At 42.6% G+C, this 19,337-nt stretch overlaps 1 protein-coding gene across 1 annotated transcript in view; it reads right to left on the reverse strand.

The window, feature by feature from the left end:
* METTL24 (methyltransferase like 24) overlaps positions 1-19,337 on the reverse strand; it is a 50,860-nt gene that overhangs the window by 23,520 nt on the left and 8,003 nt on the right. The window contains exons 2-3 of the mRNA XM_065632203.1: positions 4,657-4,755; positions 1,555-1,694 (exon numbers count right to left, since the gene is read on the reverse strand). Of these exons, the coding sequence (XP_065488275.1) occupies positions 1,555-1,694; positions 4,657-4,755 (239 nt within the window). The remainder of the gene's footprint in view (positions 1-1,554; positions 1,695-4,656; positions 4,756-19,337) is intronic.

Here is a 19,337-nt window from a genome sequence, read left to right on the forward strand (position 1 = left end):
CTAATATTAACAATCACGTAACTTGAAGGACAAGGTCTAGATTTATTCCACTGAACTTTGATTACTTTACCAAGACATCTAAAGTCAGCAACCACATTATCCCAGACTTCCTCTACAGTCAAAGGAAAGCTACACCTACCACTAGAATGTTATTTAGCTTAGCTGAAATTCCACCTGAATGCGCCTGGCTCTGCCTAGCGACTATTAGAAGGAGCCTCAGACAATGAGTCAGTACTACAGTCAAGTGGGTGATGTCTGGACCTGAGCATGGGATAACATAGCACCTCTCCTAATTTGCATGGGAATGTGAAAAACTGAGGGAAAACAAATCATGTAAACTTATATTTGGATTAAAATCAGGTAAGTATAATTCGAAGTAGATTGCAAATGACATTCAGAAAACAGGAAGCAATAGCAGTTGAGAGGAGTTTGTTCTCCATATATATGATTTGTCTCCAAGGGGCACGATATTGTCGTTCTGCCGCAGGGCAATGTAGCTGAGCAAACCTTGAGAGCAACTCTCTCCAAATATAAGACCACAGAAATTATCAGAAAACACTCCCGTTGCCTGCAGTGCACTCTGCATCCACTTTGTGTTAATTGCTGGTGTTAGCTACTACGTACTCATCACTGAGAAACGCCAGCCAGACACAGTTCCTCGCTATCCATCCTCTGTACACCCACAGCAGCAAAATCACAGAAATAAACTGTGCTGGTTCAAGGGAGGTGAAACCTTTCTATACATCTCTCAGCTAAAGCTAGCTCCTAGGACAGCACAGACAGTTTTATTAGGCTGCAACCATGTGGTGATCTGTGTGAAACGAGCTCCAGATCGCAGCGATCATTCTGCTAATGCACCTGGGGCACTGATGGGTAACACAAGAGGCCAGTGGCCTGATGAACTCCCAGGACTGACCTCCCTCATCCCCCTGGGAAGCAGAGTGATTTATTAGCAGGGAAACAGACTGCACTTGTGGTTTTACTACCCATGAAAGCACTTGTTCTGTGAAGAGTGAAAACTTCAATCTCGAGTGCTGCAAACATCATAAACACCACGAACATTTTAAAATAAAGCTGCAACTGCCTTTATTATTGTGACTTTGGCACATGTCACCTCAAAGTGCTCAGCAAACACACTCTCATATGGAAATGCACTGTTTTGTCCCAGGGGTTGTTAATGAAGCTTTATTAGTAATGCTACTGAAGTACTTCACAATTATGCAAGTCATTTCTGCTCTGGGAAGATGCCGTTGGCTTCTCAGTTTCTCTCATTAATTTCCACCTTCCTCTGTGTGAACTACCACTCAATACTCACCATTAAGCAATTTGTTTTCATACTGATATTAGAAAAGCAAAGGGAAACAAAGACCCTCATGGAGAAAGTTTTTTCCCTAAAAACAGAGTATACAGAAGCACATCAACACGTAACAAACACACATGAATGAAGTCTGTAATTTAAAAGACAACCTTGTTGCAGCCTGTGTGTTGCATTTATAGGGCTTTTGAAGCTAGGTGACATGAAAGAATTATCTGTCTTTTAAAGAGAGCACTTACCCGAGGGAATAGAGACGGCACTGCTTGCTTCGGATTCGATGAACGAGGCTAAACCTCTCGTCAAGACAGACAAACCAGGGCTTCTTTGTGGTTTCGGAGTACCCTCCCGGGCTGTTCGGGTTCATTTGTTCACAAGAAATCTGTTGAAATCAAAGCATGTTTCATTTTAAGACATGACTGTTAATTTGTTTTTAATTTGCCTTCTGGGAAACAGTGGAAAGAAGAAAGATGTTAATTGGTTTCATTTAAATCTGATTGTCAATGTGATCCACAGCTATGGAGATTTGATGATTTTTTTTCCCTTGTTCATCTGTTCTGCTTGGTGAAATTTAAGGCTTACATAATCCCCCAGAGGGCAACACAGTTTGAAAAGCAAATAATTAAGCATTAGTAGTATATCCCAAAATCAATTTTCCTGAGAACGAGTTATTTCAGCATTAAAATGTTTATTTTTTTTTTCTTTTCAAACCTTGGAATGGATTCTGCATCCTGAATCATGTTAAAATAATGCCATGATTCAAGGTTGCAATCACAAATTGCAGTGCCACTGTATACGTTGCCTAGAGCATCCTGGATCTCAGTTCCAGAAAGGATTTAATCATTACCCCAATATATCCGTTCTCCAACAACAAAGGGATTTAAGTAAGTTCTTAACTAAACAGAGGAATCAGAGGTGCAAAGAACAGTAGTGGAGACAAAACCAAGCTGAACATCCGTCCTGAACTGACTGTTCCCATCTTGCTCCTTCCTTCCTCTATAGCAAACTGCCCAGGCTCAGCTCTTGGTTTTAGCCAAACTAAAAAGCACAAGTTTGGCCCCACCTAGAACTACGCAAATGGAACAATTTTACGCAGGGGTGAAAGTGAAAACTGGAATCCACCCTTTGCTGTGGTAGGCATGCTCCACCATGTACCTTATTATAAGTAAATAAAATTCTCACTCTTTAAGTAGCTTAAGCTCTGAAAGATCATTATCTGGAGCATTATATCCAAAGAGCTGCACACTGAATTACCACCTCCCTGCTCCTGCTCAGCTCATAATTCCCATGGAAAATTCATAAGAGCTAATACAGCATCTCTTCATGCTGCTCTCAGGATTCACTAAGTTTAAAGCAATGATTTGCACTGCACCCTACTACCCGTTCCCCTTCAGTCACATAACAATCAAGGAATAAATGGCATTGCAATTGCAAGCACTAATTTTAAGACACAGAAGAATAATGTGCTCTCTACAGAAAAGTAAGATTCTGCAGTGCTGGCACTTAATTGACTCGTGGTATTATGAGCAATTACAACACTCAAAATTTGGAGCAATTTTAATAGCTCTTGCTACTTAATAGCTCTTGCTATCAAAAATAAAACCCCCTGAACTCTGTCTTTAGCACCATTACCAGTCAGTTAAGTGATTTACAGACCCTGATGCACTGAGCTCACGTCCTGTTCTGGGCTTCTACTCGCTACTGTCATGCAGACAATGGCACACATAGGTTGGTTCTTCTGATCATTAGATACCAGCATTGGAAAAGCTTTTTCTGGCCACACCTCGACCCTGCTGACATGGCATCTCCCCCCTCAGCAGTTCGAGCTGTTCTACACTAATGGCAGGGAGCTGAACTTGGGCACAGTAATTAGTAGACCCTTGCTCAGCAAACAAGGAAAATGAGATCCCATGCTCATCGAGATAAATAGGATCCCATTCCCAGAAGTGCTCGTACCTGTCACGGTGTTATCCCATCAGTTATCAATCCTCTAACATCCGCCAGGTCAGCAACAAGGATTTCTCTCATTTTTTTGTTTTCACTTATGCTTGTCCCCCCTCAACCAGGGTCAGTTACTCTGGGAATGAAACTTCTCGATTAGTGTGTCGGAAGCAATAAACTCTCTGCTAATTGATGTCCTTGTAGGCTTTGACCAAACTAGTGGAGTTTAGCAGCATCTGACACTGTTTATTAAGTCAATGAGATGAAGGATGTTTTCAGCTTAATACGCCTGCTGCAGCCTAAACTTCTGTACAACAAAACAAGCTGTTCTACACACATCTCCTGCTGTCTCCACACACACATCTTGCCTCCTGTCCTCTCAGTGCTGGCATAAGTGGAGGCAGAAATGTCATTTTCTTGAGCATTTAGCCAGGGGTACCCACAAGCTAGAGGATAAACTCTGCTATCCTCCCAGTTACCACACCATCAGCACAGCAGCATATTTTTAGACGCGTTTCAAATAAATCTCATGTCTCAGCCTTGAAAGCATTTCATTAACAAAGAATTTCGTATGTGAATGACATTTCAGTGACATTAGCACCTGAGGCTTTTTGCTGTTCTCCAATGTAAGCAGTGGTGCAGTTAAATCTGTATTCAAGGGTCAGTTGCTGACAGACCTGGGTACTGAAAGCAGCTGCCTTGTCAGAACTGTGGGCATCCAGCACCTTCTTCATTTATTATTACAGGAAATGCATGCATAAATGCTGTTATGCAGAAGTGATGCCTCTGGTAAGACATGATGGCCCAATTTCCATATATGCTGAACCCTGGAAGTATCTATCAATGCAATCAGGATTTAGAAATGTCACCTTTGAAAAAAGCACATAAAAACGCTAATTTTCCAGGTCATCATTTTTGACCTCAGAATATCAAGATTCTATTGATATCATTGGGACAACTTCCCCAAGCCTTGTTCTTGTTTTACTGGGAACCTCAAAAGCATCCTTTTTAGTTAAAACAGGCCTGGTTATCACATTATTATTGAGAGGTTAGGCGCTTTGAATATACAGTTATCTCGCTACAGAGTGCTCTGCATTTTTTTGTGTCTGTGAGAGAATGAGAAAGAGAGAGAGCGGGAGAGGAACCACGTCTGGAATTTCAGCCATATCGTACTTCTGTTGGGACATGAACCCATCTAGAAATAAAAAGCAAGGAAATAATGCATTCTTTCTACCCTGTGTTTTGATCTTTATGTTCATGTTGATCATCACTGCTAGGTTCAGGAACTTTAGAAATTAAAGCAGTTTAAAGCATTTTGGTGTGGAGTTAATTCCTTACCTGAGAGCGAACAGCCTGTGTCAGGCAAATTGTTATCTAAATGGAGACTGAAATGAAAAACCTACCTGAGAAGTGCTAATGTACTTCAGGAACCTCAAGGCCTCATAGTTGAGGGAAGGAGTTGGACTTGCCCATGGTTGCAGTTCAATGTGCCATCTCACAGTCTGAAAAGAAAAGCAAAACAAAAAACACCTTAAAAGAACGGCATTAATTTTCTCTGTACAAGCATACAATGCAAGGGCTAATAAATTAAGGAGATTTCATTTCAAACAAAAGGAGTTTCCTAAGGGCTTGTCTACACATGAAAGTAGTTTCAGAATAAAGTAGGGTTTGAACTACAGTGATGAAAGAGCATCTAACTATGATTTATCATGATCACCTTTGAAAGCAGATGTAGGTAATTCAGAAAGAAAAGGCTCTTCATCCAGGATACAAGTCTCAACACCCAAGTAAGACCTGGCTTGTAGAAAGGCATGAAGAAAACCAAGACCCGAATAATTAAATTCTGTATCAAACCATCTGAAAACACTGATATAATTTTAATGTCTATCGCATATCTCCATTTGAATGTCCATGGGAACAACTTGGATTGCAAATACTAATCAGCAAAGGAAACCTCTGCAAACAACCTCTTTTTTAAAAATCTAGATTTGATAGAAAAGCATGCTTCATGTGTTCTTTGAGAAAAGCCCACTTCCTTTCCCACACTTGCCTGATGAGATACACCACAATTCTTTGTTTTCCTGAAAAAAGCATCAGCGAGGCTGCCAGTAGCCCTTCCAGTCCTCATTTTCACAGCCCCAAGGAAGGAGCTTTGGTGGATGCTTTCTGCACTCCCTGTGAGGTCCCCCCAGCTCTGAACCTTGGGAATCCTGTCAGCTTTTCCAGCAACGCTTCCCACACAAAGTGGGACAGAAAAGGTCTTTCAGACACGTGCTTGCAGAGCAACGGGGCTCTGCACTCCCATTTGCACCACCTTCTCCAAACTCTGCCTGCTTTTGTCACACCAGGAAGTTTAGACGTGTTATCTCTTGCCCTCAAGTAGATATAAATACAAGCATGGTGTTAAGATGCACTAAATTAAGATTGATTCCTCATGACCCTTCATCCTGGGGCTCCATGACTCACTTCTACGGCTGGGCAGGTAGCATCAAGCTTCCCTTTAATCATCCCCAATTAACAGAGCTACCATAACAAACAGGATGGGGTTTTTCCTCCATAGGTTCATGTTGACGTTCAATAAAATACCAAAGAGAAACCTCATTCAGGATTCCCACAGGACCTTATTTCACATGAAGCCCTGGAAAACTTGGAAGTAGCAATTAACTGGAGGGGATGGAGGCAGATCAGAGCAGTGAGATGCTGGGCCTCACCAGAGAGGACAACCCCACCACCGGGTCAGTCTGCGGCACCAGGAGAAGAACCAGCACGGTGACAGCGGGGATCCTCTGACACCAGGGAGGAACGCAGGAAAGCAAAAGAGAAGGTGAAACTAGAAAAGAACGATGATTGAAGGGGACCACCAGCACAGATGGAGTTTGCCTTGAGCTGATATCATGGATTGGTATTTTTGCAGCCTAAGTAAGCATAGTCTGGAGTGAAGGTAAGCCAGGAGGTCTCTATGAGGTTTATTGCTCCTTTAGGGTTTGCTCTCTCCTTTTTTATTTTTATTTATTTATTAATTTTTTTAACTGTAAATAGATGCTGAAAAGGACATTTGAGATTTTTTTTTCCCCCTCACAAGCAGGCAAAAGCAGGATTTCCCACCGTGAAACTTGCTGCCTGAAGCAAACGTGGGCTCCAACACGCCAGGCAGCAGAAGGCTGGGAGCGAGCGAGCGAACAGGCTCTGCAGCAGCACGTCCCCCTGACCCTCTGATTGCAGAAGGTGGCCTGGCAAGCAGCTAACAGCAGGAGCACGGGGGCACGCCGGGGAGGGAAATGCCTGGAAACTTTCAGAACAAGTCACAGTTCACATGGCTGAATAACGTTTGCAACGACAGGAATGCTGCTGTTTCAACAGGCTTGAAAGCTGAAATGAAAATGAAGACTGACAATCATTTTCAGGCAAGAAACCCCCCTCCAGACACTGAAACATCTGTGCTCAGTTATTCTGAAATCTATTTGTGTGAGAAGTAGCTCATTAAGCGGGGGAATTGCAGGGTGGCCATTGTGGCACCATTCAGCAAGAATTCCCTCTGCACAGAGTTGATGGGGAAGAAAAAGAAAAAAAAAAATCTCTATAATTAACCACGTGAATGAGGTTCTTTTTCAGCAGAGTGCAATATCAAAGAGCTACTGTGGCTTTCTCTCAGGTTCTTAAAGATGACAAACTGCTTTTCCACTGTCTCCAAATGTATCAATAACACATGGCTATGAAGATAAAACCCCCAATGACTTAATAATGCAGTTTCACTTAAGAAAAAAAAATAACCTTTTATATCATTTTTTACATTTAGGAGTGCTACACAAACGCTGCTTTTGTGACTGAGATCAGATCTGAGCTCCTGTTTGACAGCAATGCTTTTTAATAGCTTCTCAAACTTCACACTTAGTTCCTGGCTCCTTACTAAGCAGCAGGCAATTTCCATTGACTAACAAATACATTAGAGAGGTCTGTTCCTAACACCTACTAAACACCCCTACGGGGCACCTGCATTACAATAAGATTCACAGACCATGAACAATGTCAAAATCCAGCACCTCTCCTGGACCAGGTACATCCTCCCAGCAGGTAACTCACTGGTGCCGATGATGTGGTCTGGGTACATTCAGGACTCACAAAATATCCTCTTGAAGGAGCCATTCCTTATGTACATTGTTATCCTTTCTTTATAGTTTTTCAGGTAATTTTCAGCCTGTTCCATACTGTTTCCATGTATGCCTTCTCAAACTCTACAGGTAAAATGCACCAACTGCTTTGTTAAAATCAGGTTTATTCCTGATAAACACATCTTCCTTATTTTGAGGAGTTTTTTCTAAACTTTAAAATTTCATTTCCTCAAAGCAAACCTGACTGTGGCATCATGACTTTGATTTTCTCACTTCTCTCACAGAAACCTCTAGAGTAAATAACCAAGAGTAAGTTCCTGTGGCTGCTGTACAAAACAGGCTGAGGAGCTGCTCCTTTCATAGGAGGCTTCTATAGCAAGCACATGAGAGGAGCAGAGGAGGTGTTACGGTCCGTATTATGCATCTTTGGATATGAAATTCAAACAAGGTCACCCAGGAGGAGCCAGCAAACCAGTTCAGACATCCTGCATCTCTCTGGCTATCGCCATTGGTGTGCTGTCTCCCTGCGGTAAGGACGCATCTGACAAGACACCATGACTGTGTTTCCCAAACACCAATGTATCCTGGTTCCACAATATAAAGAGATGAAAGTACCTGGAAAGTTACAATGTCACTTAAAAAAATATCCTACTGAATATCTTGAAGTATCCCTATATTTATATTGTTTCGCTTATAGACACCTTACCTGAAATTAGCATTGTAAGAAAAGAGTCTTCAGCAAGAAGACTGGCACTGCTCAGACACTGACTACAGCTGCCCCAGGAGTGTAACGTATCTAGAAAGTGCTGTCCAGACCAACATCTAAATTTTCACCAGATGAGATAACTACAGAGCAAAGAAAATCTTAAGACAATGACATTGCTTTGTTAGGAAAACCCAGATGCATTTGAAGGTTTGACTTTTTTCCAGGTACTTCACACTAAAGGATAAGGACTGATGCTTCCATCAGACCAATCTGACAGTAATCCACAGTGACTTTTCCCTGGAGATCATTCCTTTCTAGATTTTTTCCTCCTCATCAGCCATCTACGATAGTCATCTGATAATCCCTTAATAATCGGTAGTATACATATGGCATCATTTGTCCTAAAAACCTGAAATCATAATAAAAAGTCTAAATCAGCATGTGCAAAGAGCTCACAAACTAGCAGGTATAAAATTGCAGGTCTGCAAAATTTCTGGCTTTCCTAGCATAAGCTTGAACACAGAAGTATTAATCATTAAATTCTTTCCAGATCAATTGTACAGTTTCAGTGCACTCGTTCAAACAGCCTGACCCCTCCCTTCCCTTCTGTTTACATTTGAAGGGGAATTAGTAACTTTTCCACATTTCTGTTTTTTTAAAAAAAATCAGTAATGTTTTTTTCCCTCCTATAAATCTCATTCCTTTTTAGCAGTCTATTAAAATACAGAAACATATTAGCCATGTTTATAAACAAAAATTTGGAAATCTCATTGCCCTGCCAAGCAGTCTGTTGCTTCCAATGAAGAAACAAAACACTCGTCAATACATACACAGCTGTCTTAATCAAGGGAAAAATATAAAATCCTCTCATTAAACTGTGGAACAATTTTTTTTTTTTTTTACATTTGAGGCAGGATGAAATGTGAGCAGAAACCACTTACGGCAATAAACTCCATCAATAAACATAAATATTTGCTATCCATAGAAACAAGTGACATACACATCATCTCCAACCATTCTGGCAGTAGTCTGTGTATCACCATGCTTGACCCTTTTGCAAGGGTACAGTGGAACATAGCTTGTTCATGTGCGAAATTTTGCAAGGGTTTAATTGTTTTAAAATGCAATGGGTGGGATTCAAATAGCCAAATTTCAGACATCTACAAGGCAAATGTACATTTACTGGACTGCATTCCCGAAGGCTGGCCCTTGTGAGAGTAGACTGACCCCAGGGCTTGACTATCATTTTCTTTGGGCTCCCTCTGGAGTTTCAGTGGCCCTAAACATATTATTTTCTGGGTTTGTGGTTTTTTTCCCCCCTCAATTCAAAAGTACCCTAAATAGTTAAAGCAGCGTGTTGCAGCCCACTCAAGTACTGGCTTTGCCTCACGAGGGACATGCAACAAGTGCAAAGCCTGCTGAGATGAGTGGGAGGGCTGCTGAGGGTGGAGGCGGCCAAACCTGGCACGTTGCTCCTCTCGCTGATGACACGGAGCAGCTCCAGCAGCAAACGATCCCTCGTGAACGCCCACGTTTACTTCAGGAGGCAATTAGCTGGTCCACTCCGAGGGAGATCTTGGAGTGAAGAAACATTCCTGAAGTGAGGACAACCAGGGACCAAGCTCCCACAGTGGGCTGGGGAGCTATGTTATCTGACAAGACAGAGCTCTTTAAGGGTGTGATTCACCTCACTAGAAAGCAGACGTCTAAAAGTAAGTCTAAGAGTAAGATGAGTCACACACTGGAAATGTCCACGTCTCTCTGTGACCTGCAAAGGAGGCCTGGAGGATGGGCTCAGACACACCTACACCATAGACATTCAGAAGAGGAATCCCAGACCAGAATATCATACATGCCACACGGCAAAGACCCTTGTATTTTAGAGGGCTGAGCCTATTCTTTAGTTGTGAGCCTCAAGCAATGCTTAATTGCACTTTATTCTTCAGCAGGGTTCAATAACTCCAAATGTTTTATGTTTGGAGCAGCAATACGTGGCAAAAGTAAAAGAAACTCCACCTCAAAGCAGAGGTTTCAATAGGAAAGAACAAGTATGCCTCGGCAAAGAGCTCCTTGAGAAAGGCCAATTCATAAGCTCCACTTTAGCTAAATGTAATCAGCATCATGCAGAGGGCTCACAAGAGGTATGCCCATAAAAACATGCTACATTACTTTGTTAATTTAGAAGTAGCAGGGCCATGCACAGGCTCAGTAAGCTGTAATTTAAAACGCAGGCTTACAAAGTGACTGTGACTCATATTTAATTTCTATCATGGCTGGCTTTATAGGTTTCTCATCCATACATGTCTGAACTGCTTCTTTCTGTTTTTTCCTTTTTTCTTACTATCGTTTTCTGTTTTTCTTTGCAGTTTGGCTTTCTTAAACATGAGGTTTTGCTTAAGAAACCCGATTTCAGAAGTTGTTACACACACTCTTGCTCTGTACACATGCATATATTGAGAGGAAAGCAGTGTGTTCCCTCTGAGGGCATTGGGAGCATCACAGGGAGACACAGCTGACACCTTGTCCTGCAGCCACCTGAACTGAGAACAGTCAAAATTTCACATGCTGCACAAAGGCCATGATGAACTGGAAAAATAATACAGGAAATGTTCTATTTTTTCTATATTTAATTTTTCTGAATTGATCTAGAGCAAAGGCATCTCTGACAACACTGCACACAAGCATACAGCGACGTTTGCGCACAGCCACCACAGGATTGTTCCATCCTCTGTATGTGTCAGGTTGCTGCAGTGGAACAAGCAGCATCAGGAGTCCCTCCCACAGGTGAACCCCAGTGCTGTAAAACCACAGCATGTTATAGAATCACAGGTGGTTTCGGGTTGGAAGAGACCTCTAAAGATCACCTAGTCCAAGCCCCCACTATCAGTAGGGACACTTTCCACGAGACCAGGCTGCTCAAAGCCCCATTCAATCTGGCCTTGAACACTTCCAGGGATGGGGCATCCACAGCTTCTCTGGGCAGCCTGGTCCAGTGTCTCACCACCTTCGCTGTAAAAAATTGCTTCCTTATGTCCAACCTAAACCTACTCTCCTTCAGTTGGAAACAATTGCCCCCTGTCCTGTCACTACGGGGCCTAGTAAAAAGTCCCTCTCTGTCTTTTGTAGAAGTTCCCTTCAAGTACTGAATGGTTGCAATAAGGTCTCCCCAGTGCATTCTAACTAAACAACCCCAATTCTCTCAGCCTGTCTTCATGGGGGAGGTGTTCCATCCTTTTTATCATCTTCTTGGCCCTCCTCTGGACTCGGTCCAATAGGTCCACATCTTTGTTGTGTTGGGGCCCTCAGAGCTGGATGCAGGACTCCAGGCAGGGACTCACCAGAGTGAAGTAGAGGGGAGAACCACCTCACTTGACATGCTGACCACACTGCTTCTTATGCAGCCCAGGATAGGGTTGGCTTTCTGGGCTGCAAGAGCACATTGCCAGGTCATGTCCAGTTTTTCATCCACCACTATCCACAAGCCCCTTTCCATAGGGCTGTTCTCAATCCATTCAACCATCAGTCTATATTGATACTTGTGATTGCCCGGACCCAGGTGCAGGAACATATACCTGGCATTGTTGAACTTCATGAAGGTCACATGGGCCTACTGTTCAAGCCGGTCAAGGTCCCTCTGGATGGCATCCCTTCCCTCCAGCAAATCAACTGCACCACTCAGCTTGGTGTCACCTGCAAACATGCTGAGGGGTGCACTCAATCCCAGTATGTCACTGATGAAGATAGGAAGTAGTGTGGGTTCCAGTATCGACCCTTGAGGGACACCACTTGTTACTGGTTTCCACTTGGACACTGAACCATTGACCATAACTCTTTGAATTCAGCCATCCAGCCAATTCCTTATCCATCTAATGGTCAATTCATCAAACCCTCCAATTTAAAGGTAAGATTGTTATGGAGGACCGTGTCAAAAGCCTTACAGAATTCCAAGCAGATGACATCCGTAGCTTGTCCACTGATGCAGTCACTCCATCGTAGAAGGCCACTAAATTAGCCAGGTATGACTTGTCCTTGGTGAAGCCACGCTGGCTGCCCCTAATCACCTCCCTATCTTCAGTAGGTTTTGACATATCTTTGAAGAGTATCTGATCCATAATCTCATCCAAAGATTTGATCACAGAACATCAGGCTGAGGAACGACAGCCTTGTGCCGAGACAAGCAAGTAACGTAACACATACAGTCAGGCTCTCCCATGCAGCAAGGTGACTTACCATATTAAATCCTGCCTCTGGAAACCAGTCCTGTGATAAGAGCACTTTATGCATTAGTAAGTGGGCATCTTCAATTTAAATGAGTCTTCAATACAACTTGCATATGAAGAATAACTAGGGGTGCTTCTATGTCTGGATGCTTGTGTTTTATTATACTGAAGAGGGAACTTCTAGGATGCACTTAACTCTCCTTAGCTCCTCACTCTCCGTGCATCACCTCATTCAAGCCTCCGCGGTCCAGCATACATTTGTCTACCTGGGAGCAGAATGCAACTGCTGTGAGAGCCAACTTATGCAGTTCTGAGTATCACCCAGAGGGCTTCGCTTGAGAGCAGTTTATCAGCAATTGCTTCCCAAGGCTGCAGTTTGCACTATAAGTAAAATTCTTATGCTTAGCAGGGGGGAAAAAAAAAACCCAAACAAAACACCAACCAAAAAACAGCACACAACACTTCTCAAATGCAAAGTTTTACATTGAAATGAAGAAAACAATTTTCTTCCTTCAGTTCTCATTAGGAAACCTTTGAGCTAGTGCACAGTAATTGAACCCAAAAGATTCTTTACCCTTGTAGAGAAAAATCAGTCTGAACATGCATACATAATAACCCCTGCAAAGGCAGCAATCACAAAGCATTTCACCTCTGCTCTCCTTTTGTTAATATTCATGTTTATTTTCTGCTCCTTTTGCTTCTGATTTCCCATGGAACAGTATGAAATTGAGCCACACGTATACAAATTACAGCTCTCATGCTCATGAGGGAACTGCTGGCCTAACCTGCCAGCAAGCCACACCAGTGACCTCGATGTGAAACACCAACCCCTTTGATACCATGGGAGGTTCAGTGTTTCACACACAGAGCCCACACTCAAGCTCTCTCCAACTCCTGAGTTTTGCGTCTTCTCTCCCAAACACGCATCCGTGTGATAAAGCATACGCAGAGAAAAAGGATGCTTGGTATCAACTTCAACAGAATTCGTATCCCTTTAAGAATTAGTAAATGGCTTTGGAAAAACAAACAAGTCCTTTCCAAAACTAATATGATGCTGCCAGATCTGCAGAGGATTTTAGGTGACTAATGCGCCACCGAATTCAAATAAAAATCCTGACTTCCATAGGAAGTGGGTATTGGGAACCAGCTGACCCGCTTTAAATCAGCCATTGTAGCTCCCCTCCGTAAATTCACCGGTAGACCTGGACTTCAGCAACTACTGTGCATCACACTGGGTGCAGGTTTGTGACTTGCAGAAAGCACATATTTCAGAACACTTGCCAAAATACTAATTTGTAGGTATTTATGAATTCAGAAAGCATTGCATCTAATTTATTATTTATATAGCATTACTACCACCCTTCGCTACCTCTGAGGAATGGAAAATAAATCCACTGCAACTGAAGGCTCTGGGGGTCTCTGCAGAGTTAGCAAAGGGCAGCTTTTGGCTGGGAACCCCTCTTCGGACCTTCAGAGGTCATTTGACAGCTCTGTGGCTGGAAATCCAAGCAACATCACAGGGAAATATACATTTTTTAAAAGAGAGATTGATCTTACTCTGCTAAGAGACACACAGGTTTAAAAACAGTTGCGTGGGTTTTCTTTTTTATGGTAAAAATAATACAATAAATAATCAGGTAGCTGCATTCCAGTGCTATCCAGAGGCTGACAGCATGGTAATTTATACCTGATGGAGATAAAACCAAGAGCCAGAACAGATTGAAATTTATGGAAGCAAACTCTCGAAACTGCTTAAGCTCAATCAGCTGAATTACCTCCAGCGCCTGCCTGCCTTTACCAGCACTTAAGGATAACAGCAAGAAACAGGTACAGCAACTACTGGTCACTGCTTGTCAAATTCAGACTTTAGCTAAGCAGAGACAAGACCATGGTTTTAATGTGCTTTCATAACTGTTTTCAATGAAGTGCTTTGGTTGAGAAAACATGGGAAATGTCATAATCCATACAAGAGAAAAAAATATTTTCCTCTAGGTTGACTTCATTGCAATATTCAAACCAGAGCATACAAACAAAATTCATCAGTAAATACTCAGCTAGCCAGAGAAGCAGAGTTTATTTTGTGCAAATTCCAGCACTCTAATTGTGATTTATAGATAGGGATGTCTCTGGCAGCCTATCCACTGACTTCAGCAGGCTCTGCTCAAGACTAAGAACCGGGGAAAAAGACGGTGCTTTAAAGTAAAACTTAATGCTTTCACACAAATAAGAGCATTTCACACTTGTGCAGCTTTCTCTCTCATCCAAGGGGGGTGCTAATGTCTAAACAGAAATGGTCCACCAAACCTTCTAGCCTAAAGGGAGATCTGAAGCATCAAAGACACTCTCCCCTTCATCTTTCCCTCCTGGGCAAGGACCAGGATGACCTTCCACATCCAGGGAGCAAGAAAAGGCAGTATTTGTCACTAGGCATCTATAATATTATAAAGAAAGTAAACATTAATTCTTACCCATGGGTAAATGGAAAGGCTGAGGGACTTCTACAAGTATTTAGATTTCATAACATAAAGCCTAAGGTAGATAGAAAAATATTCACAATAGGTACCAAGGGGCTTCCATCCCTCCAACCCACCATCAGTTCACTTGATCACACTGGGTTTTACAGGATACCCAAGGAAGACATAAAAAGCCAAACCTCACTTTCTTCAACTCCTTATTTCATGCAAGCATTAATTAATAAAACAAGATAATGGAACTCCACAGAAGGAAATACATACCAGCTTTTTTTTTTTAATATACTAGCTAGTTGTCTAGAAACATACTCTCTTTCTTGTTTTTAATATGATTGTGGATTACTGCCATTGGTCTAGAGCTAGGTAAAAGTCTTCCAAGCAAAATAAAACTGTGTTGGGAAATGAGTTCTCCATGTCTAGAAAGGGAACAAGAGCTGGCTTACAAGCTGTTAGGATTTTGAGTACAAGATGATACATTTCTTTTCCAGTTTATAATGAAGAAAAATCAAGCTTGTTTCAAAGCACACAATTTTGAAAAATTTATTGTTCAAGACAAGTATAGACACAAGTATCATATGCCCATAGAGGATGGGCTTGGGCAAATGTGCACCATCCTCTTCAGCTGAGGACATTTTCCAATGTATTACTACTAATTCTGAGCATTATACAGAATATAGCACTGAACAGCTACATGGTTTGACCCTGAACTCCTGATGTACCCAGAATTCCCACAGATTTCATAATGAATAATAATTGCAAGATCAAACCATTAACCAAGACATTTAACTAAGAAGAAATGCATCAGCTCAGCAGCAGCAAATTGACAGATAATTGCTTCTTGCTTAATTTTCTCAGAAGAGTGAGGGAAAAGAAACAAGATGCTACTGCCTTGCTCTATTGAGGATAAAACAAAGTTCACTTTGAAAGTTTCAGTGCCGCAGAACAACCATGAGGAAAGCTCAAAAAGAGACACGACATCAATATAACAAATCCTATTGTCCCTTTGGGGTTTTTTTTTCAGGCAGCTCCTACCCTGCAGCGTTCATCTCTGGGATAAATCTCGACCCTCCACTAGTGCAGGCAACTCTGCAGGGAGCAGGGAGGATTTCAAACTGATTGTCATCATTTTCAAGCTTCTGAGTGGCAAGTATTATTTAACATTACATGCTGTATCAATTTCCTCCCCTTAGCATTTCAAACACTGTCTCTTTGTAAAATATGAAAGAGGATGCTAAATAAAGGGCACCAACTTCAAAGCTCCCAGTTAATTATTTGACTTAGCTAGCTGCTAGGAGAGAAATGAGGAAGAGGGCTGGGGATGGATGGGGCAAAGGGAAGGAGGTTAAAGCAGCGACAGTGACTCTATGATATCAATGTGCATTGGTTCTAATATGCATTGGTTCTAACATCATTTTCACCAGCATGTGCTTCTCAACCAGGCCCAGCCCTGATATTTGTTTATTTTTCACCTAGGTTAATTTTCCCCAGCAGATCACCCTGTCAACATTAAAAAAAACAACAACAACCAAAAAAACCCAAAACAAACAAAAAAACCAAACCAAAACACAGACAACAACAAAAAAACCACACAAAAAACCCAAGCAACAACAAAAAAACCCGCCACAAAACACTAAACAAACACACACCACCACCACACACCACAAAACAAAACAACCACCTATTACCTCATCAAAAGTGACAGCATGAACACAGAGCATCAACTATTTTAGCAATACCTCTAAGAGAGATAAATTGCCTAACTGGTTCTTTCAAGGCCCACAAAGTTTGTTTTCCACATCCCAAGAAAGGCAGAGGGTTCAATTCCTTTAGCCTTCAAGAGCCACAAGGTCAGTCCCAGAAACAACCCAGAATTTTGTCACTTCCAGAAAAACCTACAGCAAATGCACCTGAAATCTATCAGAAAGTGGAACCTGAAGTGAACTTGTCACTTGCCAAATCAGCTGTTGGTTGGCTCTTTCTGCAACACACACGTAAACCTAGAGGTTTTGCACCTAAAACCCAAGGCAGTTGGCTTGACCTGAAAATCCTAAGTGACTTCAGAATCCAACAGCTCACTGAAAAGTCCTCCTGGTCCTATATTCCCAAGAAGAAAGAAGCTGCTGTGGCATAATGGGGAAAAAGTGGCAGCAGAAAGGACACCCCTCGCAAGGGATCCCCAGATTTGGGATTTGCAAAGCCAAACCAGTTCTCTGGTACTGACTTTCAATGAACACTGCAAAGCCATTTTGTTCCCGTCTGCAGAGCATTTGGAGAAGGCTTCGGTGAGAAACAAGATTTCTGTGTATGTGGTAACAGCTGCTGAAGCTATGACATTTATCAGTTCACGAAGACATAAGGTCAGGTTTATTTATCACATTTATACATATGTCAGGAGGGACATAAATTACAGGGTTAGTTTTAAAATGTTTGAAGAATATGAAAAAGCAAAACAACCACCAAGGGGTTCCCCTAGAGCCAGGCCCAGGACTTGTGCTCCTCCAGACGTCAGCAGTCACCCGAGGACACCCTGTCCCCCCATTCCCTGACGATGCAGTCCGTGAGCACCGCACGGCCAGCGCCTTTCTTGACGGCACATCTAAAAGCAAGACTATCAAAGGTGGGGTGGAAGATCAAGGAAGGGGAAAACACACACCACTGAAGATCCAAACTCTTCTCCGTAGTACTGCATAAACAACTGGGAACATTTCCACCATCTCCTGCTCAAATTGACCAAGTCGTTGCTGTAAGAGTGTGTTCAAAATCATGACTTTCATCTCATTGTCACCCAAGGCATCGGCCCATTTGTGCTCATGGTTTCTGTTACCCTTAGAGATTTGTAACTCAAAACAGGACAGTGTGACACCCTGTCACTTTTGCATACAGAAACACTAACATTGGAGTAATGTATGTTACAGATTCCAGGATATACATGCTATACACGATTAAAAGAAAAAGTAAATATCTTTTTTTTTTTTCCCCCTTTCAGTTGTTCCACTGAACTGGAACCATTTGATCTTAGACTTCAACAGTGCGGAAGGGCTCTGGGCAACATTTCATCATACACAAAAGTGTCGTGGTGCCTATCTGCTAGCTACAAAAACACTCGAGTTGGTTAAATGACTCACATCCACCGCACAGAGCTCTGGAGAGCTGAACAGCCGTCCAAGACAAACACAGCTCCAAGTTAATATTAGAACAAGCGATAAGAGGGGGCTGCTGCGGATGCCGTCAAAAATTAGCAGTGGTTCACACAGACTTTCTCACCTACTTGATAAGTCTTTTATCTATGCTGTGCCATGAGTGACAGCCATCACTGCCAAGCTGCAGGAGGAAGACACTGTGGTCCACCACAACCAAACTTCTTGTGTGAGGACCAGAGGTCCCTCACTAACGCTATCTAAACCTCCAGGTTTTAGATCTGTTTTGTAAGAGAGATGGTGCACTTGTCGGATTGTCAGTACAAGTCTGCAAGGCAGCTGCTAGAGGGTTTTGTTCTTCACCACTGAATTTCAGTACTGCATCCCTTCTCATGGGCCCCTGGACTTTTGTTCGGGGTTCACACCAAAGATCCACCAGCTGCCCCTCAGTCAGAACCATGCCTACAGTTCAGTAAAAGTGCCATGAGAAAGATATCTGGCACACTAGCACCTACCATGCAGCCTTGAAGCAGACACACATCTCTGTTAACTGCCTGGCTGGATGGTAAATGTTGATGTGAATTGACTGAACAAACTGAGATGAAAACGCTTCTAGTGACAAAGTCAAATGTGTCTCATAAGGCAGCTAAAGGTCAGAGACGTAAAGGAAAAGCCCTAAGGTTTTCTGGGAGAATTTGATTTGTCCCAGATCTCTCTTTCTGGCCTCTGGTCTCTCCAAAGAGAGAAGTTTTAGAAAAGAATGAAGCAACCTTGGCCACCTTGAGAACTGCCTGAGCAAGGAAAGCTGCATGTTCAAAACTGCCCTCACTTCTATTATTTCTAGTATAAATACTGAATGTGACAAAAGATCATTTTTGGTACTAACTGTGCACATTGCCTTCAAGGCTGCCAAAATTTTTTACTTTCAGGGACTTCTGCTCTTTTCCCATGACAAGACTGCGACTTGCTGCACAACTGGCTTTTGTTCCAGTGCTCACCTGCTGCTTTCGTGCAGGAGACATCCTTCTGCACAGCACGTGAAGGAGGGGCCTGCTTGTTGGCTGCTAACCAGGTCTGATAACCAGCAGCACACCAGACAACACAAGCAAGCACCCCAAACACAGCGAACTGTGAAGGGGTGAAGGAGGAGGTGAGAGCAGAGGATGCGTTTACTGACTCGCTGCCCTTTAGCGGGACACAGAGGCCATGTCCAGAGCTGCTCAGCCGCTCTCTGAGCATCACCACTGGGGCAGGAGGGCAGTGTGGGTCACTTCCCCACACAGCAGCCCCATTCAACAGTTTGAGCTGAAGATAGCAAATGGGACTGGATGAGTATGTTGTTTGTTTTGTTTTTTCCTGCACCCGCTGCCACATTCATAAAGGATTCATGTTTTGTATAAGGCCCGTGGATCATCTGGCCTGGTTCAAGAAGAAGATGGCA

This window comes from Caloenas nicobarica, chromosome 3, assembly GCF_036013445.1.
Source record: "Caloenas nicobarica isolate bCalNic1 chromosome 3, bCalNic1.hap1, whole genome shotgun sequence".
Taxonomy (NCBI): Eukaryota; Metazoa; Chordata; class Aves; order Columbiformes; family Columbidae; genus Caloenas; species Caloenas nicobarica.